Below are 27,929 nucleotides of genomic sequence, written 5' to 3' on the forward strand. Positions count from 1 at the left end.
ATTAATTACCCTCCCCTCTAAAAACATACACAACTTCAACATGTTTCATCAGAAAAAAAAACAAAATACAAAAACAAAAAAACAAAACAAAACAAAACCACACCAAAAAAACAGTAAGGTAGTGTACTGACTTCTTCCTGTTCCAAAGGTCCGGTCAACAGAGAGTGTTGGGAATGGCACGGACCGGAGAGTGAACTGCGGATGAGGGTATCCACATGTCGGAGATGGCAGAATTCCTGGGTACTGGGCACTCTCGAGTGTTGGCACTGGGATAGCACTGACAACAGCTGGAGAGAAAGGGAGAGAGATAGGGAGAATATTAAAGATCTCAACATCACGTGGGTATTTGTGAAAAGTTAAACATCTGGATACAGTAGAAAACCACAAATGGCCACACTTCTAAAGCTGGATGCTCAAACTGCAGCCACAATATATGTATTTCTATGGTGCCTGATAAAAGGGGTCCTGGTCCATGAGTAGGGCTTCTAGATGCTACAATAATACAATTAATAAACTAACAACAATATCACACATATGTACATGACATCTGCATACAGGAATAGGCATGTTTAATGTAACTACAATATTTTCACATACAAAAGAATACTTTTATTAGTGAAACAATCTACATACAAAAATGTCTATTTAAATCTATGAAGATTAGGCAGCCAAGTTTGAATTTTTTTCCTGTCAAGTGACAAATATTTGAAAGAAACTTGAATGAATTAAGGCTTTAAGGGCCAGGATATGATCTTACTGGCTACTAAAAATATTACTGATTTATATCTGTTTAAATAAAATTGGCCCTGCACTCTGCATGCACAGTTCATGCTAATAGTTTGAGTGGGAATTACAACCAACAAAAAGAGAACAGAAAAACAATGGATTATGCTCAGATTTGTCACCTGAATATTTAAAGTCTCCTTCACACCACATGAACCTCTTTGACTTGGAAACTGTTGCAAGAATCTAATGAAATCAGGATTCCTTGGGAGTGATTTCCAGTATGTTCTGGTTTTGAACAAGCCACAAATAAATTAACAATAATCAACTAATGGACCAAATTCTGAATTTCCATATTTGTTTTTATGCACTTCTCAGGGAAACTCACATTGAATTCAATATACATTTTGCCTGAGTAAACATTGAATAGGAACATCAGGATTCAGCCAAAAATTTTAACGTTTGGCTTATATAGCACCTTTCATATAAGTTCTAAACAATTATAAAGGCCAAAGAGGTATTATTATTAATTCTAGCCCTTATTACATATATATTACACAAAGCTGTAACATGGGCAGTTTGCCCGAGGTCACACAATGAGTCATTGGTTATGTCAAAGCTTATTACATATTTAAGCACTAAATTACAAGACTCTTATGAAACATTTCTTGTATTTTGAGTGGAAAATGGGAACTGTAAAGCCGTACAAAACTTTTATTAAGAAATGATGATCATACTTTTATTAACTTATAAAATGTCTGGGCTCAACTCATCCATCCTTAGGGCAGATCTACACTAAAGTGGAGCACTGAATTAAGATATGAACCTCCAGCTATGTTAATTACATAGTTGGAGTCAATGTACCTTAATTTGCACTTCTGAGAAGTCTCCACTGCAAGAAGCAGGAGTACCAGTGCCAAAGGGGAGCCCTCTGAGTTTGGTTTAGCATGTTCCTGCCAGACATGCTAACTCAAACTCTGATGCTGCTGCAGCTGATCTTCCACTTAGTGAAGACATACCCTTGGAATAGAATTCTTACTATTCAAAGATTTAAATGTATCTGTGAAATCATATTATTCATTCATGTAAAAGTTAAATAATAGTCTTCTTGCTTATAACATTGTTAATGCCTTGCAAAAACATTCACTCTGTACAGAGTCATAAAAAGCCCAACACATTTACTGAAGTCCATTTCTTCATTCTTCTCCAGGGAACAGGTAATAAGAATTTAAAAAAATCTTAATAGTCACTGTAATATTATATTTATGTAGAGCAGCTAAGGGAAAAGATAGCTTCAAGCATTTTCAACAAATCTCTGCAATATGACAAAGCATGACAAGTCATTTGTTCTGACACAGCCTGCCAACAATTAAATTTGTATTTGACACTGATGCTTTCGGAGTTTGAAAGCACAAGTTCCCTCATCAAATTGTGGCACTCCTTAACCACTGCCCTTTTGCATCTAAAAGTTTTCACTCCATCCTATGAAATTTTTATTTAAGTATAAATCATTGAGATCATGAATTTGTTCTAATATTTGGGAAAAATACTAAAATCAGTGAACAAATCCCACCTCAAAGGTACTATTCTATTCTATTCTATGAGCATATTTCTTCCTCATACAGATGTAAGCATTATAAAAATGAATATTTTGGAATTCTGTAGGCAAATCACAAGAACATAATGTTCTAGTCCCTGGGGTAAGCAGACAAAATTTTTCTGCCTCATTTTTTTAAGAGCTCTTACATAATGATGAACGCCTTTTTCAAGTTATTTGTTGTCTCAGAACCTATCCTATTTTATCATTTTCACTAAGCCCACCAGAAAATGCAGAAAATATGTTCTGTTGATGCTGAGAAGGGGCATACATCTTTCACCAGTAGATAAGACTCTGAATTCAAATGTCCTGTTTTCCAAGATTTTATTCCTTAACTCATTATCATTTTGATAAAACAAATTGTGATATAGCTTCTTTCACAAACATAGCTTTGGTATTGAAACCCAGATCTTTAATTCTAATGCTAAGGGAGAAGGAAAGTGCTTAGGTTTCTATATCAGCAGTTACATTTCAGCCCTTTTCTCATTTTCAGTTCGCCCATCCACTCTTTGGTATGCATATGTGAGTTCAGTTGTATTGCTTAGGTATTTGAAATAAATGTACTGAATTATTTTCAGTTTTGTCCATGTGTGGGTCCTGTTTTTTGTTATTAGTAAGCTCAAACCAGAGCTCTTCTGAGACTCTGACTTCAGCATCATCAGACGTTTGCAAGACTACATGAAACCCCATTCAGTTGCTTTGTCCAGTTTAGTGCCTTTCTATGGAGGAATTGAGAGACTTAAGAGAGTCATCATGGCTACATTTCCATAACAACGATGGCCGCAAAGAGCCTTGCTTGTACCATCATGAAACTTACTAATGTTTGCCCTTTCACTCCAACACAAGACAGTTTCACCCACAATCTCCTTTGATTCATAGATCAGTGATTAGGTCACTAGCCTTGTAAACTAGAGGCTGTGTGTCTGATTCGAGGTGGGGCCACAAATGTATTTCATGATGACAGCTTTCAAATACCTATGGGCAGGTTAAATAAACATCTGTCTGAGATGGTGTAGATGGTGCTTGGTTCTGCTGTGAGTGCCGGGGACTGGACTCGATGACCTCTCAAGTTCCCTTACAATGCTATGTTTTTCTGTGCTTTTTAAAATGAACATAAATTGTTTCTATTATGCCACTTAACACTGCTAATATGTTTATTTTTCTCCAGAATAATTATCTGCTTTCATTTCTTGAGTCCTGTCTACAGCTTATCTCCTATCACTCTCAGTGTAAGAATATTGAGTCAGATATGGTAAAGTGGCTCAAAAACATACCACTTTAATTTAATGGGAAAACAATTTCTTTACAACCCAGCCTAAAAAGTATGCAAATTTGGCCTCACTGCCCTTATTCATCTTTGTTGGCACCAGGTTAAATCAGACGTAACAGTAGTGTGGCCAGTGCAGTTATTGTGGTGTAATTCTACTATGAGAAAGAGGATTATAATGCCCATCAATTTCAGTGATGTGACTTCACATTTTTTTCTGGAACAAATGAGATCAGAATCCAATCCATTGAATTTTTATCTTATGCATTCTCCATTTTTTATGTTTATACGTCCCCTTAATGAATAGTCTGCCAGGCCAAAATGCCAGCTGTGTAAAAGACTGTATTGTCTACCAGTGGAGACAGCCTAAAAAAGGAGACAGTTCCCAAGAATGATTTGTGCCTCAGTGGCTGCTGTTGGGAAGTGGCTCATACTTCCCAAGTATGTGGTAATCTCAAAAGAAATGCACTCTTTATGCCTAAATGCAGTCCCATTTACGTCAGTGGAACAACTCATATTACAAGGTAAGAATTGTCCGTACATAAATATACTGGCCGTGTCTACAGTAGCCATTTCGAAGTTTACTAATGAAGCGCTGAAATATATATTCAGCGCCTCATTAGCATGCAGGCGGCCGCAGCACTCCGAAATTGACGTGGTTTGCCACCGTGCGGCTCGTCCAGACGGGGCTCCTTTTCTAAAGGACCTCAGCAACTTTGAAATCTCCTTATTCCTATGAGCAGATAGGAATAAGGGGACTTTGAAGTAGCCGGCGTCGTTTCGAAAAGGAGCCCCATCTGGACGAGCCGCACAGTGGCGAGCCACGTCAATTTCGAAGTGCTGCGGCCGCCCGCATGCTAATGTATTTCAGCGCTTCATTAGTAAACTTCAAAATGGCCATTTGCATGGCCATTTCGAAGTTTTTGGCTACTGTAGACACGGCCAGTATATTTAAGTACGGACAATTCTTACCTTGTAATATGAGTTGTTCCACTGACGTAAATGGGACTGCATTTAGGCATAAAGAGTGCATTTCTTTTGAGATTACCACATACTTGGGAAGTCTACTATACTACCTTCACTACAGGGAAGAGCAGCGCTGCCTTGGTTGAATTTCCAGAGTTCAATTTAGCATGTCTAGTCCAGACAAACTAAATTGAACTCACATGGTGTCTGTGCTGGTGCCGGTACTCCTGCTTCTCCACAGTGGAGATGGTGTGGAAGCTGGAATTAAGGTATGTCAACTCCAGCTACATAATTAATGTTGATAAAAGAAGTCCCATTTCTTACAAACCTCCGGTGAACTTGGACAGAAATGTGACCTATGCCCATGTGAGCCTTGGAAGACAGCTCAGTGCTGCCCCTGCACAGACAATTCTGATGATAGTACTGGAGTTTGGTCTGGAAAAATCCTAAACAATCCACATCTACACAAATGCAGTTAGCTTAATACGCTGAATGTGATTCATTAGCACATTCCAAAGTTACGCGTTACCATAGCCCTTCCAAAAGGAGGGGCTAGTGTGGCCATGGCCATACAGTTCCATCTTATGGACATCTGAGTGACTACTGCTTTCTTCATTTTCCGGATTTGTTTGTAAAGTCTTCTGGTTACAGACTATCTTTATCTCGGTGTCTTGTTCAGTGGTGATCTCTTTGTGGCTACTAACTAACAGTTAAATAATCTATTTTCTTCCTCTGTTTGCTAAATGTTATAACAAAGAACAGCAACAATCATGGTACAAACAACTCTATAAATTGCATGTCCCCAAGTTCTCTACACACTAGAAATAAAATGACAGACCTTCAAGAGATGTGTGGTTTAATGGTTAGAGCAGTGGACTGAAAGCTAGGACTTCCTGATTCTGGTCCAGGTACTGACTCATTGGGAAACCTTGACAAGCCATGGTTTACTCCTATGTAAAATATAGTTAATGCTACTCACTGTAATTGTGTTATGAGGCTTAGTTGATAAATATTTGCATGATCCTTTAAGATTCTCAGATGGAAGATATTCTATTGTTCTCACCTAAAAGTGTAAGAGGGAGTAAGGGATGCAATACTCACGAGGGTTGTTTGGCTGTGAGTCCATAGGAATCATGAGCTTGGCACGTGTGGCTCTGCGGGCAGCAAGTGAGCGCTCTAACGTGGATATGCTACTTCCCACATCCTCTGTATCAGGACCTATTGAAAAGCAAAAAAGGGGTTACATACCACAGAGATGAAATCACTGATACCTAAGTTTAAGTGTTAGACCTGCTTTAGGATACTATCTCTGGAGGCATGACACTGCCCAATGTGAAGAAGCAGGGAGGCTCTCCTACTAACAGCTGAAATCACTGAGAGCTGTGTTAAGTGTTGGTACCTCAAGATATCCAGGTGGACTGGTGAGCAGCTGGCAGTAAGTTGTGACAATCTGTCCTCCGAACGGCTGGTGAAAAAGGGATGGAGGGGGTTGATCGGCCCACATGGTGGCTAGTGAAAAGGAGTAGTGAGAGAGTGCCCAGGCAGCTGCATGAGTAAAAGTGGCTTATTTCTCTCATGCTGGCACCCAGGGTGGGAGGTGAAGTCTGGAATTCTGCATCTAGATTCTGGGTCTGCCCTGACCAAGGACAGTAATTGTGCATGGGATGCAGAAAAAGGATGGGCATGTTACAGGGCTTTTGGCTGCTAGAATTAAAAAGCAGAGGGAAAAGGAAACCATTCAACTTACTTAGGAATGAGTCTTCTGCTCATCATTGGTTTATGAACCTTGTTTGTGGTGTTTTTCCAAACAAAGTCTGGGTGATTTCCCTCCTTTTAGAAAAAGTGTCTTTTCTACATAGAGACTCTGTGTTTGTGAGGGGGAAAGTACTGTCCTGGGAGGTATGTAATTGTCTCAGGTTACTGGCTGGGGATTCAAGATAGCTTTGTATTGCATTGTTGAAGGGAAACCACTAGATATTGAACTTGACACTCATTGCTACCCATACCCATGGGCAGATGGGATACATATACTTGTACAGTGCCTTGGCAATGAAACTGGGGCCTCCATATGCTAATCCACTACAAATGAAAAGAGAACTCACTATGTAAGATATCAAATGCTAAAACTTTGACAGTAACATATGGATTTTAGATCCCTTTAGAAGGCTGAAATTCTCCTTAGGGCTGCGATTTCTTTCACGCTAAAGCCTGTATCTCTTAGAGTAAATAAGGAATAGACATACGTATAATAGTACCAGCTGAAGAAATCTAAGCTTTTAGCACCACATACATCACCAAAGAATCTGCATTATTTAAAACTCTATGGCCGCATCTAGACTAGCAAGGTCTTTCAGAAAATCCATCCCTTTTCCAAAAGAACACGCTCAGCGTCCTTACAGAAAATGTGCTCTCTTGATATAAAATTGAAAGGATGTGGCTCTTCTTCCAGAAGCCCTCTTCTGCTCCTGGATCAGGAAGAACACCTCTTTTCAAAAGCTTCTTTCAGAGAAAAGAATGTGTAGATGCTTCATAGGCCCTTTTTTCGAAAGAACATTCCTCATGGTGCCAGATTTTTCAATTCCTGGCCCATTCTTTCAAAAGAGTGGGGACTGTATGGATGTGCTTTCAATCTTTCAATCTGCTTTTTTGTGTATGGACACACTCTTTTAAAAGAAGATCTTCTGGAAGAGACCTTCCCAAAGACCATCTTTCAAAAGATCACTGTAGTGTAGACTCAGTCTGTGTAATTTTCTAGACTAACTTGTCTCTGTCACTCATGAGTGATGCACCCACTGTAAATTCATGCAAAATACGCTTATATTTGATTCTATATGTTACTTGTCTTCCTCTCCACCAGAGATTTTCATTCTGAAAAGAAAAACAATTCTCTAGTAAAAGGGAAGCCCCTGTTGTGGAATGGACAATAAGGACAAAAAAGAGAAGCTAGACTGCCTATATGCTATTCTTCAATTGCATTATCAAAACAAAAAGCAGTCAAGTAGCACTTTAAAGACCAGCAAAATAGTTTATTAGGTGAGCTTTTGTGGGACAGACCCACTTCTTCAGACATGGTCTATTTTGCTAGTCTTTAAAGTGCTACTTGACTGCTTTTTGTTTTGATAGTGTATAGACTAGCACGGCTTCCTCTCTGTTACTATTCAATCGCATTTTTTGTGTTAGAGTTTCTCTTTCTTTTTGCACTACATTCTGATCTCAGTGGTGAAACTCTTTTTTTATTGCTTTGTCTCTTGGCTCTAATTTTCATATCTAATGTTTTCCATTGTGTTTTGCCTTCTCTCTGTCATTCTGCCCCTCGTCCTCCCAAGAGATTGCCCTAGAGTGGAATGTAAAGTGAGGGCTTGTCCACACAGACACTTGGCACGCGGCAAGCCAGGATGTGACAGTGCATCATGCTAGCCTGCTGTGGTCACCTTGTGGAGCCTGCATTTATACTCTAAAAATACAGTAGTATACTATGGCTACATCTACACAGACAGCTTCTGTTGACAGAAGTCACTGTTGACAGAGAAACCTCAGCAGTACCTCCGTCAACAGATTGTGTCTATGCACAAAAGCAGATCGAAAGAGCAATCTACACTGTCCGCAGAGAGCAACCACACTGCCCTGCCCTCACTCAACAGAACCGCTGACCAGAAGCTGTGTAAACAGGGTTGTCAGGGGAACTGGAAGCCCTCTCTCTACATGGGCACTCTGTTGACAAACCTCTGTCAACAGAGGCGCTATTCTGATCAGGACAAGGGATAACGCTGTTGACTGAACAGCCGAGTTTTGTCGACAAACTCTCGACAGAGCGCTTTAGCTATGTAGACACTCAGTGAGTTTTGTTGACAAAAGGGCTGTTCTGTTCTGTTGATAGAAACTGCCCACATAGATGCAGCCAATGCGTATACATTAAGGTCCATATACCAGTCAGTAGATGTACTAATTGACCAACCATGCAGACACACTCTATCACATTGGTTTCCAACTGAAGTTCTGAGCCCATCATGTTAGAATGGAGCAGAAGTCAAACATGATGCATGTTCTTCTAATTATAAGCCTATGAAAGTAGCACACCATTTTGGAAAAAAATGAAATATACTATTCTGCAGACACTGCTAAGTTGCTTAATAATTGATTTATTGAAAAAAATCATTTTTATCCATAAAGCAACTGAAAATATTTGATAATGATAAGCTAAAACCTACCAATGCTGAATAAAATAGAATTGAATTATCAATTGAAGAAACAAGTGATTTTTCCTTTTTTCAGATCTAAATTTCATCATACGTACTGGTCAGCAAGTATTGGGAACTACCATGGATTCTAGTCATGCTGTTATGCCAGACAAGAGCCACCATAGCGAAGCAGAAGTGTAATTTCTCCTAATTTTATTATGGCTCTCCTGATGTTCAGTGACAAGTCTTGGAGGGGTAGCTGTGCTACACTCTATCTGTAAAAACAACAAGGGCTGTGTCTACACTAGCAAGTTCTTTTGAAAGATTTTTTGAAAGAAGGGACATCCAGCAGATCATCTACACACAAAAAGTGTTTTTTCAAAATTAAATTGAAAGAACGTGGTGTTCCATTTGAAAGCACTCTTCCACTCCCATTTCAGGAAGAGCATCTTCTTTCGAAAGCTTCATTAGAACGAAAATGCATGTAGATGCTCCATGGCCCCCTTTTTTTTCCCCAAAAGAGCAGTCCTCATTGCACCTGAGTTTTTGATCCCGGCCCATTCTTTTGAAAGATCAGGGGATGTGTGGATGCTCTCTTTCATAAGAGCAGATCACTCTTTCAATCCACTTTTTTTGTTTGTGGACATGCTGTTTCAAAAGAAGTTCCTTTGGAAGAGATCTTCCGGAAGGATTTCTTTTGAAAGATCACTGTACTGTAGATGTAGCCAAGAAGTCTTGTTGCAAAGACCCATCAAAGCTTATGTACAAATAAATCTGTTAGCTTTTAAGGTGTCACAAGACTCCTTGATGCTTTTTACTGATTTTTAATGCATTTCTTAGACTGTATCTACATGGCAAAGTTATCTTGAAATAACAGCAGTTATCTTGAAATAAGTTTGGCAGCAACCATACAATGCTATTTCAAATAGAAATCAAAATTCAAATAGTGTATGTGTTATTCTGATTCCGCTCAACCTCAGTCCACAAAGAATAACGCCAGTTTTGAAATCACTATTTCAAAATAGGCGCTATTAAGACTGGCTGGGTCTACACGAGCCCCTTCCTTTCGAAAGGAGCATGTTAATGAGCAGGTTTGAAATATGCTAATAGGGCGCTGCAATGAATATGCAGCACTTCATTAACATAATGGCAGCTGCGGCGATTTAAAAGTGCGGCTTTTCGAATCGCGTGCCACCCGTGGAGACAGCACCTTCGGAAAGGACCCCCCAGTTTTTGAAAGCCCTTCTTCCTATCTGGTGTTTATGTCTGCAAAGAAAAGCTTGACAGTGTTTACTCTAAAAGCTCCAAAAATCAGGAGCCCTGGGACACTTTGAATCACTGGACCCTGCTCCCTTTGCTCTACTGTTCTACATCACACATTTCATCAGAGTGTTGGCTTAATTCTGCTGGCTGTTCCCCTTTTCAGGGCCTAGACTTCCCAGCCACGGGGCATACCTGTATACAATGCTTAGAAACACCTTTCTCTCTCTCTCTCTCACATCTGGTATAGCTGAGCCACATTTGGACCAGAGCACCCAAATTTATTGACTGACTGCCTTGTTCTGTTCCCCCCTACCCCACACCCAAGAAAATATTTACATATGCTTATAGAAGTTTGTAGTTAGAAACAGCTCCAGGCAGGCTGGAACTCTAACATTCAGTGAGAACAATAGGGTGATATTACCAGACTGTGAGGCACTCTTGCTGCCCAGCTGTGTTTCAGACTGGCTATGGCTGACTGGTGTGATGTCTTGACAGCTCTGCATTGGCGAATCTCTTCCTGAGGGGTCAGAACCTGATGGCTTTTCAATATTCTTCATCTCCATCTCTTCATGATGTATCCAGAGGTCTGGAGGCCTCAAGTCTTTCTGGCTGCCCTTCCTTTTCCCAGCACTATGGGTAGCACGCTTTCTATAGAAAAAGTCAAGATTGAAAGGTGAGAAAATGTCCTTGAACACCTGCAAAACCCCCTTAAATTAAGTGATCTTCTTTTTGTGGGACCTCAGGTTATGCAACAGAAGAATCCTTTTGGGTTTATCCTATAAAACAGAGGAACCAGTTATCTTTGGTCTGACTGCTATGCCTTTAGACCTCTTGGCGATAAATATATTATAGCAATGACATGTTAAATCCACAGGGCATGGGTGGTTGGGAGGTTACCAGGTGTCTGACTGCCTGGCACCAGCTGCTTATTGGTCTCTGAAGTGGCACTGGTGTTACTTCCAGAAGAGGTCTCTTGCCAACTCCTTAGAACTAGACATAAGGTATTGCACAAAGACCATATGTTAAGTAGATGAATGAAAGGGGCAAATGACAGGATATACTGCTGTTTGCTTCAGGGTGGGACGTTGCAGCTCAGCAGGGAGGTCATCTGTGCACCAGCTGATGTGCAATTGGAGAAAAATTCTTTCCAGAAACAATAGGGGAATGGTGAAGTTCCTCTTGGGAAGACCATAATTTCTGATTCAACTAAATGTGGCAACAGCAACTGAATAGTGCAGAATATATTCCTGCAGTGTTCTGTAGGTCTCATACTTCTCCTAAATTAGGAAAGTATACATTATATTTCTTAAAAGTACATTAAAACATTTTTAGAACGCAAAAGCTAAGAAATTCCAAGGGATATATCCCAGAGCAACTTTAACTTCCCTCCTTATGTATATTCATTACAATATGTTCTATCCTTAAAGGACCATAGACCATGTGTATATATACATAAAATACATAAAATATGCACATGCACACATTCATCTATATATGTGCATCTTCTGGTAAAGAAAACATATGCAATTTAAATATAAATCAAGAGCTCTCTTTTACAGCTCTCTAAAAACTCTCAATGGAGATGCATTATTTAAACTTCATTTCAGTGATCTAAAAATATGTAAAACATGCAGCCCCTCTGTTTTATTTTTAATGGTATTATTTCCAGAAAAACCTGCTTGAGCATTCACATAGCATTTTTTCTACACAGGTCTCAAAAAACTTTATATAAGTGGATAAATATAATTCAGTTTACAGATGAGGAAAGCGAGGTATACCCTGAAGAGGCCAGAATTTTTAAACTAGGGTGCACACATACTCATCAGAAAAATGTCTGCTGGATTTTTACAGATGCTGAGCACTCTCAACTCCTGTCAAGCCCCAGAAGTTATTAACCCCAAAATAGCAACGAAGGGTCCTGTGGCACCTTATAGACTAACAGAAAAGTTTTGAGCATGAGCTTTCATGAGCACAGACTCACTTCATCAGATGCTGGTCCAGCATTTGATGAAGTGATTCTGTGCTCACGAAAGCTCATGCTCAAAACTTTTCTGTTAGTCTATAAGGTGCCACAGGACCCTTCGTTGCTGTTACAGATCCAGACTAACACGGCTACCCCTCCGATACTTAACCCCAAAATGTATTTTATACATCTACCAAGTCATTTCAGGCTTAATTCAAAGCCCATTGAGCCAGGAACTCCTGAATTCTAATTCTGCTCTGCTGTTTATTTACTTGGTCAAGCTGCAGTGCCTTGGTTCACAATCAATAAAAGGAATAACATTTACTTAGTGCAGCTATCTCGCATGGGAGTCATGAACATTAATTTGTTTATAAAACCCTTTGAAGAGAAATGGTGCAGACTGATGCTACTATTAAATCTTAAATGTCCTTTTGGTAATTGAATTAAAAATTAAGATGTACTGCTCATTACTCTTTAACTGTGCAATACACACAGAGAGATTATGATATTATACAGTACACCTTGTGGAATGCAGTAAGACACAGTACATGCTGAATCTTTTAAGATGACTCATTCCACTTTGCTGGAGCATTGAATCTCGTTATGCAGACACTATCCTAAACAGCTTGGATGAGGCAAATAAGTGAAGACATAGCTGATAACTCATTAGCATCAGACCTTGGAAAGGATGTTTCATCCCCTGCAGGAGAACAGCTTTTTGCCTTTGATTTAAACCCATTACTGTACTATATCATAATTTTTCCAGGAGATAGGGATTCTTTCTCCCTGCAGCTGTAGACAAATAAATAGAAGGGAAACTCAGTGAAACCCTTTACAATTCCCCCTATTTGCCCCAACAGCATCATAAATATAACTGTTGTCTGCACTTTTAGTTCTGTAACTGGCTGTAGTAAAGGGAGTGCAACTGATATAAAGATGCTAGTAAGAAAAATTATCTCTTTACAAATGAGAAGTGATTTCACTTTCAGTTCAGTTATTTCCTGCAGGCTACTATTAAAGGTGTGAAAATGACACATCTTCCCCACCACTATGCACACCACCAACAAATGCAACCTAATGCCTGGCAGGCAAGAGTCAAAAACATAAGCTGCAGCTAATGAGCAATGTTAAGGTGGGAGATTCAGAGTGAACCTTAAAAAACAGAAGACACATCCCAAGGGAAAACTGCAGTGACATACTGAGTATGTCGAGTGGCTGCTGATTTATTTGTCTGAATTTTATTTTGCCTTCCTTTAAGTCTCCACCTAACTTCTCCTATCTCTGTACACATTTGCTACCATCAGTTATAATAATACCTTGAAGGCAATCTTTATTTCTATTGCTTTTCTTTACCCACTTCATATGCATCACATCAGAGTCACACCTGGACAGCTTCTGAAGGACAAACTCACTGCTGTGCTCTGGAGGGATTTAGGAACACTGAATTTACCTAAATGGACCAGACTAGCGGTCAGCACCTGAGGCTTCTGAACATTTCAGGCTTTGATTGATATTGCACAAGTGAGATTGATGGTCATATCTTAGTATAAATGGAATTAATAAGCATTGCATCATACAATCTAAGCACAATGTAGTTACCATCCAGTCTGACAAAGTCTGAAAGCACGTGTACACAGCAGCCATATTTCGAAATAAGCAAGCATAAGAAAAGACAATAACCTAACACAAGAAAAGACATAAAAATGTGGCCCCTTTTTTGTGTGTGCTCACATATTTGCCAGCAACATACTTCCTCTGTTGGGCTGAAGAACGCCTGGTACAGATCACAGCCACAATCACCACCACCACCACTGTAATGACCCCAACAGTGACCACGATGATGACGAGAAGGTTGCTGTTCTTCTGAGGTGTTACACTACCATGCGGAGGATGCATCTGCCCTATGGGAGGTTCTGCAAAAAATTATAAGAGGGTTTCAGCAGCAAAATTTAACAACAGAACGAGAACGTGTGGTGTTTAATAAGAGTTGGCAGCGACTGTTAGATTGTGGGGTACAGACCTTTTGCCCATCAGATTGCCTGGGTAAGTTTTGTCCCCAGTTGAAAGAGACAAGGAAAAAAGATATTTTATGCCACAGAAATACTTCTCTGACATAAATGAGGAAAGGTCACGGATTATGAGAAACAGCCTACTTATTTCATGCCCAGGAAGACAAATTGCTTGACACATTGTGAACACAATTTACCTCCCTCACACATACCTTCTCCTTCAGAGGCCACCCATAAAAAAGGAACAATTTAAAGCCTGTCTGGGGTGCGTGAATTCTGCTTTGCAGACAGACAGTGGGCTCAGAATGGTGTCATAAAGCAGATAAATTTATGCTTCACTGTATTTCAGTGGTACAGCAAACAGGAAAATATTGAAGCAGTAGGGACTGAGGTGCAAGGCATTGACTAGGGAATTGACAACCACTTGCAGGGAACCAAGAGGTAGTATTGCTATTAACAGCAAAAACTGAAAAAAAAATACATTTTTATTCTTTGTATAGTCCCTATTGATATTTACTGGAAAATTAATGTGTTGTGCACGAGCCAATCTGAATGTAAGGTTCAGCTCTCAGATTTCCATTCAGTTCATAAGCAGCCACACATTACATTTTATTATATTTATCGATGTTGCTTCTCTGGTGCAAATTGTTTATCATACATTGCTAGGAATGCAACAGTAGATAGAGAGCTCAATCCTCAGGTAGACTGAGAATCCTCATTGTCCATTAATGTCAGTGGAGCACAAGACTGGACCCCAAATGATCAAGTTTCATCTTTTCTTATTTCAGATCCAAATACCACTGACTTCAAAGATTGGAGTCTTGGTCACTAGTTTTATGGCTATTGCTATATGATGGATAACACTTTTTTTCATCTGTGCTGACAGCTTCTTGGATGGTTTAAATAGAAAAATAATTATTCCCCATACTTGCCATTCAGAGGACCCAGTTCTGCATCACTTATTCAGCAAAATTTCCATTTTAATCATAGGAACTTTTGCCTGAGTGAGGACTAAGGGTGCAGCATCATACACTGTAGACACTTACACAGAAGAATTGGTTCTTCTTTCTGCTAATGGATCTCATAAAGACTATGAACTCAGAACACTGAGAGACAATGACACTTACGTTTGGAGAAAAGACATGAACAACTCATCATCAGAGTTCAGAGACTTGGTGGGATGACTCGCATGATTGGAGCGCTGCCATGAAAGGGTATAAACTGTTCAGGAAGAACAGGCAAGGGAGAAAAGGAGGAGGGGTTTCACTGTATGTAAGAGAGCACTATGACTGCTTGGAACTCCAGTACATAGAGAGAGAAAAGCCTGTTGAGAATCTATGGGTCAAGCTTAGTAGTGTAAGCAACACTGGAGATGTAGTGGTTGGTGTCTGCTACAGGCCGCCAAATCAGGATGATGAAGTAGATGAGGCTTTTTTTATACAACTGGGAGAAGTTCCCGGATCACGGGCTCTCATTATCGTGGGGGACTTCAATTACCCTGACATCTGTTGGGAGACCAATACGGCGGTACACAAGCAGTCCAGGAAATTTCTGGAGAATGTTGGGGATCACTTCTTGGTACAAGTGCTGAAGGACCTGACCAGAGGTTGTGCATGGCTCAACCTGCTACTACAAAAAGGGAGGAACTAATAGGGAAGGTAGAGGTGGGGGACAACCTGGGAAGCAATGATCATGAGATGATAGACTTCAGGATTCTGACCAAAGGAAGGAAAGAGAGCAGCAAATTACACACCTTGGACTTCAGAAAAGCAGACTTTGACTCCTTCAGGAACCTGATAGGCAGAATCCCCTGGGATGCTACCATGAAGGGAAAAGGAGTCCAGGAAAACTGGCAGTATTTTAAGGAAGCTCTATTGAAGGTGCAGAAAGAAACTGTCCCGATGCGCAGCAAGAGAAGTAAATATGGTAGGAGACCACACTGGCTTAATGGGGAAATCCTTGGAAAATTTAGGCACAAAAAGGGAGCTTACAAAAAGTGGAAACTGGGACAGATGTCTAGGGAGGGGTATAAACGTATAGCTCGAGAACATAGGGCAGTTATCAGGAAGGCGAAAGCGCAACTGGAATTGCGACTCGCGAGGAATGTGAAGGATGACAAGAAAAGTTTCTACAGGCATGTTAGCAAGAAGAAGGTGATCAGAGAGGGCGTGGGGCCCCTACCGAATGAGTGAGGTAACCCAGTGACAAATGATGTAGGGAAAGCTGAAGTACTTAATGCTTTCTTTGCCTCTGTCTTCATGGACAAAGACAGCTCCCAGACTAATGCAATAAGTGACGCATTGTGGGATGAAGGTGGACAGCCTTTGGTGGGGAAAGAACAGGTTAGGAGCTATCTAAAAAAGCTAAATGTCCATAAATTGATGGACCTGGACCTAATTCATCCAAGGTTTCTGAGGGAGTTGGAGTATGTTGTTGACGAGCCCTTGGCCGTTATCTTTGAAAAGTCGTGCAGCTCGGGAGAGATCCCGGATGATTGGAAAAAGGTAAATGTAGTGCCCATCTTTACAAAAGGGAAGAAGGATGATCCAGGGAACTATTGGCTGGTCAGTCTTACATCAGTCCCTGGAAAAATCATGGAGGGGCTCCTCAAGGAAGTCATTTTGAGGGACTTGGAGGAGGGGAGAGTGATCAGGAATACTCAGCATGGATTCATGAAAGGCAAGTCATGCCTGACCAATCTGATTAGTTTCTACGATAAGATAACTGGCTCTGTGGATAGGGGAAAATCAATGGATGTGATGTATCTTGACTTTAGCAAAGCTTTTGATACGGTCTCCCACAATATTCTTGTCAGCAAGTTAAAGGAATGTGGATTGGATAAATGGACAGTAAGATGGATAGAAAGTTGGCTAGAAGGTCGGGCCTAGAGGGTAGTGATCAAGGGCTCGATGTCGGGATGGTGGTCGGTTTCTAGTGGAGTGCCCCAAGGTTCAGTTCTGGGTCCTGTTCTATTCAACATATTTATCAATGACCTGGATGAGGAGTTGGATTGCACCCTCAGCAAGTTTGCGGATGACACTTAGCTAGTGGGGAGAGGTAAATACACTGGAGTGTAAGGACAGGGTCCAGACTGACTTTGACAAATTGGAAGACTGGGCTGCAAGAAATCTGATGAGGTTCAATAAGGACAAGTGCAGAGTCCTGCACTTGGGCCGGAAGAATCCCAAGCATTGTTACAGGCTGGGGTCCAACTGGCTCGGTAGTAGTTTTGCAGAAAAGAACCTGGGAGTTGTAGTGGATGAGAAGCTGGACATGAGTCAACAGTGTGCCATTGTAGCCAAGAAAGCTAATGGCATATTAGATTGCATCAAGAGGAGCATTGCCAGTAGATCCAGAGAAGTGATTATTCCTCTTTATTCAGCTTTTGTGAGGCTGCATCTGGAGTACTGTGTCCAGTTCTGGGCCCCCAATTATAGCAAGGATGTGGATACACCGGAGAGGGTCCAGCGGAGGGCAACCAAAATAATTAGGGGACTGGAGCATACGACTTATGAAGAAAGGTTGAGGGAATTGGGATTGTTTAGTCTGCAGAAGAGAAGACTGAGGGGGGACTTGATAACAGCCTTCAACTTACTGAAGGGAGGTTGCAAAGAGGCTGGAGAGAGGCTGTTCACAGTGGTCACAGATGGCAGAACAAGGAACAATGGTCTCAAGTTGCGGTTGGAAAGGTCCAGGTTGAACATTAGGGAAAACTTTTTCATTAGGAGGGTGGTGAAGCATTGGAATAGTCTACCAAGGGAAGTAGTGGAGTCTCCATCCCTGGAGGTGTTTAAGTCTCGGCTCGACAAAGCCCTGGCAGGGCTGATCTGATGGGTTTGGTCCTGCTTAGAACAGGGGGCTGGACTCGATGGCTTTTTTAGGTCTCTTCCAGCTCTATTGTTCTATGATTCTATGATTCAGCTGGAAGGATGCAGAAAACAGAGTGACAGCACGGAGAGCCAAACTGTAATAATAGTTATTCCTATAAGGATAGTAAACAAATAGTAGGTGTGGTGTTCCACGCATAGCCGTGTGAAGTAGGAGTGAAACTGATATGTGGTTGAGGAAATCGCTAAAGGCTGATTTAAGCTTTTCTCTTGCAACCAGGACAGCAATTCAGGTAGGCCAAGTCTACACTACATCGGTCCTCTGGACGACTGCATTTACACTTAAAGTGCAGCCCAAAAGAGCTACCTGTTCTTTCGGAAGAGCACATCCACACAGCCGTGCACCCTCTTTCGAAAGAATGGGTCAGAAAAAGCCCCAGATGGGGGTTGCACGGCCAGAAAGTAATTCCAGGAGTGCCAGATACACGAGGTCTTAAAGGGCCCCTCTCAAACAACCCTTTCATGTACATGATGCTGAGGCCTACTGAGCTGTTTGCAATGAAGCTGAGCCTGTGTCTGTTTCTGACCCTCACTTGTGAGAAACATGGACGCACAGCAGCTGTGGATCCCCAGGATCACCCAGCTATGCCTGATGGCTACCATCCTGGCTCTCCCCCTCCCCCTCTTGCAGAGCACTGACTGGTGGGACCTGGTGGTCCTGACTGAGTTGGATGATGTGCACTGGCTGCAGGAGCTCTGCACCTGGCTTGCCCCTGCCCTCTGATGCCAGGACATGCACATGCAGCCATGCCTCCATTGCCTTGTGGAAATTCGCCACCCCGGACAGCTACTGTTCCATCAGGCAGCAGTTTGGGGTAAGCAAGGTGACCATCGGAGTTGCTGTGCTCCAGTAAGGCATGCTGTGCATCCTGGCTTGGCACAGGAAGGGAATAAGGGTCTGCCAGGCAAGGGGAACCCTCAGGAACCAGGGATGAGAGGGTGTGGGGAAGTGGGGAGAGGAAGCCCAGGTCCAGGGGAACCAGGACACCTCACCCCGACACAAGCCCCCTTCCAGAGGGACTGCCCTGTGGGAAGACATGCCCAGAGAGTTTGCAGGGGGACAGGGCAGAGGGATGGGGCAGGGACACCCTTGGTCACATCCACAAGCATATTCGCCCTCTGTTCCCTGCAGGTTGGCCAAGCCATTAACCAGGTGCCACTCTGGAGGTTCATGTGTGTCAGCGACATGGATATAGCCTTCACAGTTTCAACACCTTCAGCTTTCCCCACTGCTTTGGGGTGAACAACGGCACACATATCGCCATTAGGGTCCCAGCACACAGCGGTGGCTGGTTCATCAACATGAAGGGGTACCACTCCATCATACTCCAGGCCCTGGTGGATCACTGGATCCACTTCATGAACATTTATGTGGGCTAGCCAGGGCAGGTGAATGACATGCACATCTTCAGGACCTCCACCCTGGCCCACAGGATGGAGGCCAGGACCTACATCCCCTAATGGGAGCATGCCATTGGGGACATTGTCATGCCCTCTGCACAGTGGGCAACCTGGCATACCTCTGCAGCCCTGGCTCATGCAGCCCTACACGGACCCCCCCCGCGACCTCACCCTCTCCCAGGATATCTTCACTGCCTGCCTGGCACAGGCATGCTATCCTGTTGAGTGCGCAGTCGGATGCTTGAAGACAAGGTTCAGGTGCCTCCTCACACGTCCCTTGGATGATTTGTCCCTGGACTGGACTTCTAACTCCAGGGAACTGGGCCAGCTGGAGGGTCCAGCCTGTTCCTCTCTAGGCCCTGTCTTTCCCTCTGTGGTAGATGGGGACTCCAGGGCTGCAGTGTCCATGAGGCTGCTGGGTGTGGAGTTGTCCTTGGCCATGAGGAGCTCCTGCAGCTCCTTGTAATAGAAACAGCTGTCTGAAGCCTGCTTGGGCCACCAGGCCTGCATGTATCCCTGCCTGAGTTCTTTTACTTTACAGCAGACCTGTTCGGTGGTCCAGGCAGGGTGGCTCCAGGCTGCGAGTCCAGTGGCCAGGGGGGCAAACACAGGGGTATTGCAGCCGTGGCTCTTGGTGTCCTGCATGACCACCTTCTTCTGCCAGAGCCCCAGGAGGTCCTGGAGCTCTGGCTCACTCCAGGGGGAAGCCCTGCACTTAGTCCTTCAACATACCTCCTGGCTGCCCTCTGCCAGTTCCCTGGGGAAGATCTTTTCACATTATGGTGGCTGGATGCTTGTCACCTCAGGGGTGCCTGTCGGGTGTGTCTCGCAGGGCTGTATGTGCTTACAGCCTCCACACCCTCTGGTTCCTGCCACAGGTCCTTGCAGCATTTAAAGCAGCCAGGGGTGGGGACCAGAGGTCCCTGCTGGTGCTGGCCAGGGCATTACCATATTTTGATTGGCTGCTGTCATGTTGGTGGCTGTCTGTCTGTTGGCCATGGTTCATTCACACAGGACATGCGGCAAAGTAGCCCATGGCCTCAACTGTTCATACACTCTCAGCCCCATGCCCTGGGGACCCAGGGTTGCAGCAGCTGTACACGCTTTTGTGGTCACATGGCCACCAAGCCCTTCTAGGGGGATCATGCTACCTGTGCCTATATGGGGCACCCTGGAGTTATCAGCCCTGGTGAATGTTGAGGAGCCCCAGGCTTGCATGGCCTTGAAGCTAGCTGCCAGTCACTGTCCCTGTGCATTCCAAGGGAGGCCAGTGGAGCTGTCTGCCTGGTGCAGGGAAAGCTAGGCAGTGCAAATGGCTGAGCCCCGGGCTGCAGAGACATGGACCTCCAGCCTCCTCATGCCCTCCTGTGTGTCCTGGCCTGGTTGCTGGCCTCCCTCCTGACTGCCATTGTGTATGTGTTTTGGGTGCTGATGAATATTTTTTTACCTGCCAGGCCAACACCCTAGACCCTGCCAGGCCCCCTCCATGCCCAGCAGCCATGGTTGTGGCCCCACAGCCGGCCCTGCCTGGTGGGACTAGGTGGTCCTGTGTGAGTGGGACAATGCATGCTGGCTGTGGGTTTTCCTTATGACAAGGGACCCTTCATGGAACTCTGCAAGTACCTCATTCCCAGTCCCCCAGGGAATGGGGTGGAAGGTGGGGGGTTTGCCCGGACACGGGGGTCGCTGTGTGGCTAGCATGGGGCTCATGTGTGGCTGGTCCATTCCTGAGGTGCTCCCTGAGGACATGTGGCTCACAGCACTGTCCACAGATGTGGGTGCTGGATGTCACTTGCAGGCAGGCCCATGTGCTGGGGCAGCCCTGCTGCATGGTATCCCTGGGGTCAGGGAGTGGCCACGTGGCCAGCCTGCCAGAGGAGGGGGCAGATATTTGCACCACCCCATTCCATTCCAGCTTGGCCCCTCCCACACCACCACAGGGCGTGTGACACACCAGGTGCTTCCCAGCGAATCCCTCGTGGTGGCATTGGATGGCCCTTCTGGTGCTGTGATGTGTCGAGGGCACCAATGGCCACGTGATGCAGAGGGTTCCAGGCATGGTGTGGTTGTGGGACAGGAGCTGTGCCCTTGTGACCATCTTCCTGCATGGGCCCTCCATGTCACGGGGCTTCTGTGTGCTGTGCTGGGGGGGGTGGGCCAGGGGGGTGGGTATGCCCCCCAGGGGTGGGTATGGGACCATGTTGGCACTTGACTCATGTCCCTGCTCACGTGATGAGGTCTGAGGGACTCACTGCCACTTTAAGGGCAGCTGAAGCCCAGGACCATAGAGCTCTGTGGGTGCTGTGTAGAGTGTCTCTCCACTCCTGCTAACCAGCACATGGTGGACTGTTATTTTGGAAGAGTGGCTCATGGAGTGTCTACACACACTTTCTTCTGTAGGAGTCTTCCAGAGGAGGATGCTCTTCCTGAAATGGGAGTAGAATGCAGACTCTGTAAGAGATACTGTGTTCTTCTGGATTCCTTCCAGAAGAATGTTTTTTGAGTGTAGACTCTCCCAGGATATTCCAGAAGAGTGCCACCTTCTTCCAGATGAATTTGCCAGTGTAAATGTGGCCATAATAAAGTACTGAGTAGAGGTAAGGTTTGAGATTATTTAAGACCATTAAAATTTCAGAATATCTCATATCCCTGTTCACAAATTTTCCTCACAAGAAGTCCTGGACTCCAAAACTTCTTCAACCTCTTTGAAGCCAGGAACCGCCAACCAATGGGAAAAGGCACATGGAACTTAAAAAGAAGACAATGAAAAAAAAGAATGAAAAAAAAAGCAGAACTACAAAATCAAATCAAGGATGCTGGAACAATTTTTTTTCTAACAGGACCGTTGAGAACCACTGAAGCAAATTGTAAACCCTCTATATAACTGAAGCTACTTCAAGCCAGGCAGTCCTGCAGGAACCCCCACATCCCTAGATCCAGCACCTAGGCCACAAACTGATACTTTATAACAGTAATAGGAAGTGGTTTTTTTAACTGCAGTATCTCTCATGTCTTGATATAATACTTGCTGAAAAACACTGGAGATGTTTCCATTAAAAAGGAAAACAACACCTTGTTAAATAATAGCCATCACCCTAGGTTTCAGACAGAATAATATCCTTTAAGCAACATCTATAGTTTTTACAGGTTTTTTTTCCCAGGGACTTAAGACTACACATATTAATAAGCTGGAATCAAGAAGACTCAGATTGATTAGACTCATATCCAACAAGATTGTTCAGCTTCACAGAAATGGCATATAGCAATGCAAATGTAATCATTAGGTAATTGTATTTCTGCACTTTTCCCCCAAAGGTGTCTAGTGTCTCCCAAACAAGCCATTACGTTACTTCTTTCTTCACTTCGTGCTATAGGGGAATTACAAAAATCTTTATTAGTTCTTGATTTTCAAATGCTTTATGCCTTTTTAAATCTCAAGAAATGGTTTTGGAAAAAAATTGTTTGTATCTGAACCCTACCTCATGAGGTGAGGTTTCTTTTGACAGTGCTGTAGTTGGTAAAAAGTGATCTGAAGTCCATGCGTATCTTGATCTGATAAAAAGAAATTCTAAAGTACAAAGTAGGACACTAATCATATGTAAACAATTTAGTCTAACATACCATTACTAAATTGCTTGTAACTGCAGGAACTTTTCCTAAAATATGAAACACACATTTGCCAACTAGCTAAATATAGCTGGGAAAGGTTACTGAGTTCAGTATTCCATCCCTATCTTTTCTGTGGAACGTAACCAATCTGACTAAATCAGTTACGTGCCGTGCAATAATTGTGTATTTTCCATGAATGTGTGTGGATGTGTGCTTGAAAGCTAGTTTCCCCTTTTCCTTTAATCCAGTAGTGGCAATTAATAAAATATATATGATTGTATCCCTGGGGTTGTCTGTAGTAGAAATTAGGGTAATATTTATTGGTGGAGGATGCAGACACGTAAGGGTTAATTTGAACTTGAGCAGTATCTGGCAAGGGACTGACAGCTCTCTATTCTCCATAGCCATTTGTGGGAAGGCTAGCTAGCTCCAGGTTGGGTTCAGGAATGCTGCATGGACACCATGCTGTTATTGGAGGAGAAAAGTGAACAGATACCATTAAGAATGTACACTAAGAAACAAGCCTCAGCACTGCTCTAGTTCACCCTTTGTCCAGGCTCATTCCCTGGCTGGTTCCAAGGATTTAGTGGTGGAAAAAGATGTTATGGAGCAGAACACATATGGTGTACCTGGTCTCCCTTCTAGGCATAGTAGAGGTAATAGAGGAAAGGGGAGTCATGCAGCAGAGAACATACGGGTAGTCTAGGAATCCTGGTGCTCCTGCCCCACCGTCCCTTCCAGATGTTGGGTATGATGCCACTATTAGAGAAAGGAAAAGAGAAGAGCCTCCCCAAATCTATAGTGGAGGGGAAGATGACAAAGTTCCTTCTCCACCTCCTCTGGGCACAGACCGAGGGTGTTGACCCATGGACTCCTGGGGTAGTTTAATCAGGAGACACCATGAAGCACGTAGGCAGAACCATCCTGGTTCCATGTTCTTCCCTGTGATGACTCACTGCTTATGGTATTTAGGTTTCCTTTGCAGCATTTTGTTTTGCAGAATATCAGAAGGAGCAAATACCAGCTGAAGTGTAACCGAAAACACCATGGTTGTGTTGTCATGACAAAGTCTTGCATTCCACGTTTCATGTTTTATATCTCTCTTGTAGTGGGTGCCTCCTTGTTAGCATTGTTGTGTGTTATGTTTGGGAAAAGAGGGGATATTGCATTATACAGGGAAAAGTAGGATTTAATCTATGCCCCCCGCCCCCCCGCCATCTGCCAAACTGTCAATTACATGTCCATATGCATGGTGGTCCATGTCCATACAAAACCCTGTCGGTCCTGGTTAACGGCATTTATTATTATTATTATTATTATGATAGCCTGGATTACAGTTTTTATTTTGCATTATGGTATTGTTTGATATATTTTATTATTATAGCCTTGCCTATCATCATTATTTTGCATTTGGATATATTTTGTCATTGTGGCCCTGTCTACAGTTATTATTTTTCACTGCTTTGTTGTTTGATATTTATTTAGCTAGAGTGAACTTACTTACATTTGTTGTTTTGTTGTACATATTTAGTTATTTGTGAACTTGCTTACATTCTTTGTTCCATTATTGGTATGTATTCTGCCTTGATGGATACGTTTTATGCATTGGAAATTCTGGAGATTGTCTTGACAATTAAAATATTGACATGAATGAGAGGAATCATGTTCACCACTTGTGCATGGTCACTTGATTTGGTCCAGTCCAGTCATCACTGCTTTTAAGTCCTCTAATTTTCTGTAAACTTTGTTTTATAGCAGCTCCTAGGTCTGTACTAAGTATTATAAGTTAGGAAGAAATTCTTTATAGATACCATAAGTCCATAAGAAATTTTGGCTGTTCCTTTGGAAAGAAATTGCTTTCTCTGAAGTGAGCTTTCTTTATGTGAGTGAAGAAGTGTGAATGTGGGTGTGTGTGCAACAGAATCAGTATCTGAAGCCAGCTTGTCTGGGCAACCAATTGCCAGCATCACTTTGATGGCCAGAGAATAATAAGAGCTGAGCCCTGCAAAAGAACCCACCCAAGACAGTGAAAGAAGCCCTATCAAGAGACGATTACAGCATCCTGTGGTAGTGGGACAGGACGAGAGCTGTGGACTGAAACACATAAAAAATGGGTGCAAAACTATAGAGAGTTCTTTTTGCCATCACATCTCTGCAGGAGTTAGTCTCTCACTAGGATGGATGGTACTGACTGCTCCTGACTACAACACAAACACAAGAGCAAGCTGACAAGGGGTCATACAATCAGCTTGGCACTTCATAACTGCAGCCAGACATGCTGGACCTATTATGCTTCCTCCTGTGTCTGTATGCAACTTTTCACTTGCTTGAGCTTGTCTGTGTAAGTGTATAAGCGCAGAAGGGTAACAGTGTGTGTGGGTGTGAGCTTAAAAGCTAGTTCCACTTTCCTTTATTCCAATAGTAGCTTTTAATAAAATACATGTAAGTGTAACCCTACGGTGGTCTCTAGAATAAAATAGGATAAAACACACCTATCTTGATCTGATAAAAGTAAATTCTAAAGTACAAAACAAAGTCAGCTACTAATTAGATGGATCTGATTTTGCCTATGATGCCATTACTGAGCTGCTACTAATAGCAAGATCTTTGCCTAAAATATGAAACACACATTTGTCAATTAGCCGAAAATAGCAGGGAAAAGTTACTGAGGTTCAGTATTCCATCCTTACGTTGTTTGTGGAAAGTAATCAGTCTGACTGAATCAGTCAGGTGCCTTGCAATAACTGTGTATTTTCCAAACTGGGTTTATATAGCACCTCAGGAGCTCTGTTCTCATTTGTTCAAGAATGTGAAAGCTAAAGCTCTATTAGGTAACTGGGGAGGAAAAGGTGTTGATAGCATATCTAAAACTCAGTTTACTGTGGTCAGATTCAGTTAATCTTTCTTAATCTATAGCTTTTCCTCTTGCGTCTTGCTATAGCAGCTCCGGTTTAATTAATATTGCTTTTGCCAACAGGAGGTTTAACACATTGCAACAAAATACCATAAAATACATTCTATACTATTTTCCCTTCAAGTTATTTTGATTCTGTCTTTTATTTCTTTACTTCCTTCTCATCATTTTTCTTAGGATCTGAAATCTAACTAAAATATATCTTATGAAGAAAACACCTAAGCTTCTATTAGGGAAAGAATATCTTTTCAGCTGGAAATATGATAGGGGTTATTTTAATTTTTTCACTTGATGGGTCAGCTTCAAGCAGACAAAACAGATTTTTTACTTGTCACACACAGATAAAGAGGGCTGCCTTTATGTCATGCTTTTTAAAATGGAATACTTTCTCCCTTCCGTGGCTTACATTTGCTAAATCTACAGTAAATACAATAACTATTTAGTCGTGGTTAGGAGCTGCGAAGGGATAATTAAATTTTCTCAATCATCTATTTCATTTTACTCTTTACTCTCCAGGCATCGCCCTTTTATTTTACAGGCTACTTTGCACCAGTGCTTGCAGAGATATCTCAATTGGCAGTGAAATGTAATACTACTACAGGACAAAAATAATTTATTAGTCTTTAAAGTGCTACTGGACTGCTTTTTTGTTTTGATAGAATATAGACTAACACGGCTATCTGTTACTACTACAGGCTTCCTCACAGCAAAGCCTGATCAATATCAGCTGTTATTTTAATTGGCTTATGGGGCAAAACACTTGGAAAACCTTGCTTACATTTTATTTAACTCCTCCTAGTCTTGGTCGTTCAATTGCACAAAGGACAATTTATGTATACCTAAACTATAGTATTTCAAATATTTCAATTCATCAAAAGTGTAGTTCATCATCTGCTACTGAGCAAGTGGATATGGAGGAAACAGTAGATATGATGATTTTAGAAAGACTTTCGATACAATCTCAAATGACTTACTCATAAACAAACTACTGAAATGTAGTTTAGATGAAATTACTATAGGATGGATATACAGCTGATTGAAAGACCATACTCAAAGGCTATAGCTACACTACAGCAATCTGTCTACAGAAGTTACTGTCAGCAGATATGTTCTGCCAAGACTGATGTTAACAGACAGAGTCCACACATAAAAGTGTATCAACCTTTTTATCTGCTCTGTTGACAAAAGGGGCCTCCAGAGCACCCCATGGGGTTTTTTTGACAGTTTCTGTTGACAAAACTCACTAGTGTAACCATAGCCAAAGAATAGTTATTAATGGTTCAATGGCTCTCTGTCAAACTGGCAAACTATATTTAGTGGGATCTCTGTGTTTGGAATAATCAATACTTTCCATAATACGTGGATAAAGAAGAGAATGCTGACAAAAACTGATAGATATCACCACGCTGGAAGAAGTTGCATGCACGTCAGAGAACAGAATTCAAAATGACCTTAGCAAATTACAGAATTAGTCTGAAAGCACCAACATTTAGGAATGGAAATGCACAACCACAAAATTGGAAATAGCAGTCACAGTAGAATGGCTGAAAAAGTAAATAGTAAATAGGAGGAATAAAGTGCAAATCACAAATGGAACATGAGTCAATAATGTACTGCATTTGCTGAAAGCTGCAAATATGCAGTTGTTAAAAACTGGCAATATGCAGTGTATTAACAGGAGTGATGTATTGAGAAAGGAGACAATTATCCCAGCACCACTGTGGCCTCTGATGGCTATTATGTCCAATTGTGGCTTCCACACTTTAAGAAGAATGTGGGCAAACTGGAGAGAGCCCATATAAAAGCAACATTATAAACATTTAGAAAGCACGCTACATGAAGAAAAATTAAAAATCTGGAGACAAGAGGATGGAAGGGGGACATGCCAAGCTGTTGAACTCAGTTATAATAAGGATGTGAAGAACTGTTCTCTGTATCCACTGAAGATAGGACAAGAAGAAATGGGCTTTATCTGCATCAAGAGAGATAGAGGTAAGGAAACCTAACTATAAGGGTGGGTAAATGCTCCAAAACAGGCTTTGAAAGGAGGTTGTGGAATCCCCTTTACTGGTTTTTACGAAAAGTTTAGACAAATGCTTCTCAATAATGGACTAGGTTTACTTGGTTCTGTCTCAGAGCAAAGGCGTGATAG

At 42.4% G+C, this 27,929-nt stretch overlaps 1 protein-coding gene across 1 annotated transcript in view; it reads right to left on the minus strand.

The window, feature by feature from the left end:
• Nucleotides 1-27,929, minus strand: part of DCC (DCC netrin 1 receptor) — a 588,079-nt gene that overhangs the window by 38,792 nt on the left and 521,358 nt on the right. The window contains 4 exon segments of the mRNA XM_074995966.1: nt 132-287; nt 5,655-5,771; nt 10,416-10,642; nt 13,708-13,870. Coding sequence (XP_074852067.1) covers nt 132-287; nt 5,655-5,771; nt 10,416-10,642; nt 13,708-13,870 — 663 coding nt within the window.

This window comes from Carettochelys insculpta, chromosome 5 (genome assembly GCF_033958435.1).
Source record: "Carettochelys insculpta isolate YL-2023 chromosome 5, ASM3395843v1, whole genome shotgun sequence".
Lineage (NCBI taxonomy): Eukaryota > Metazoa > Chordata > Testudines > Carettochelyidae > Carettochelys > Carettochelys insculpta.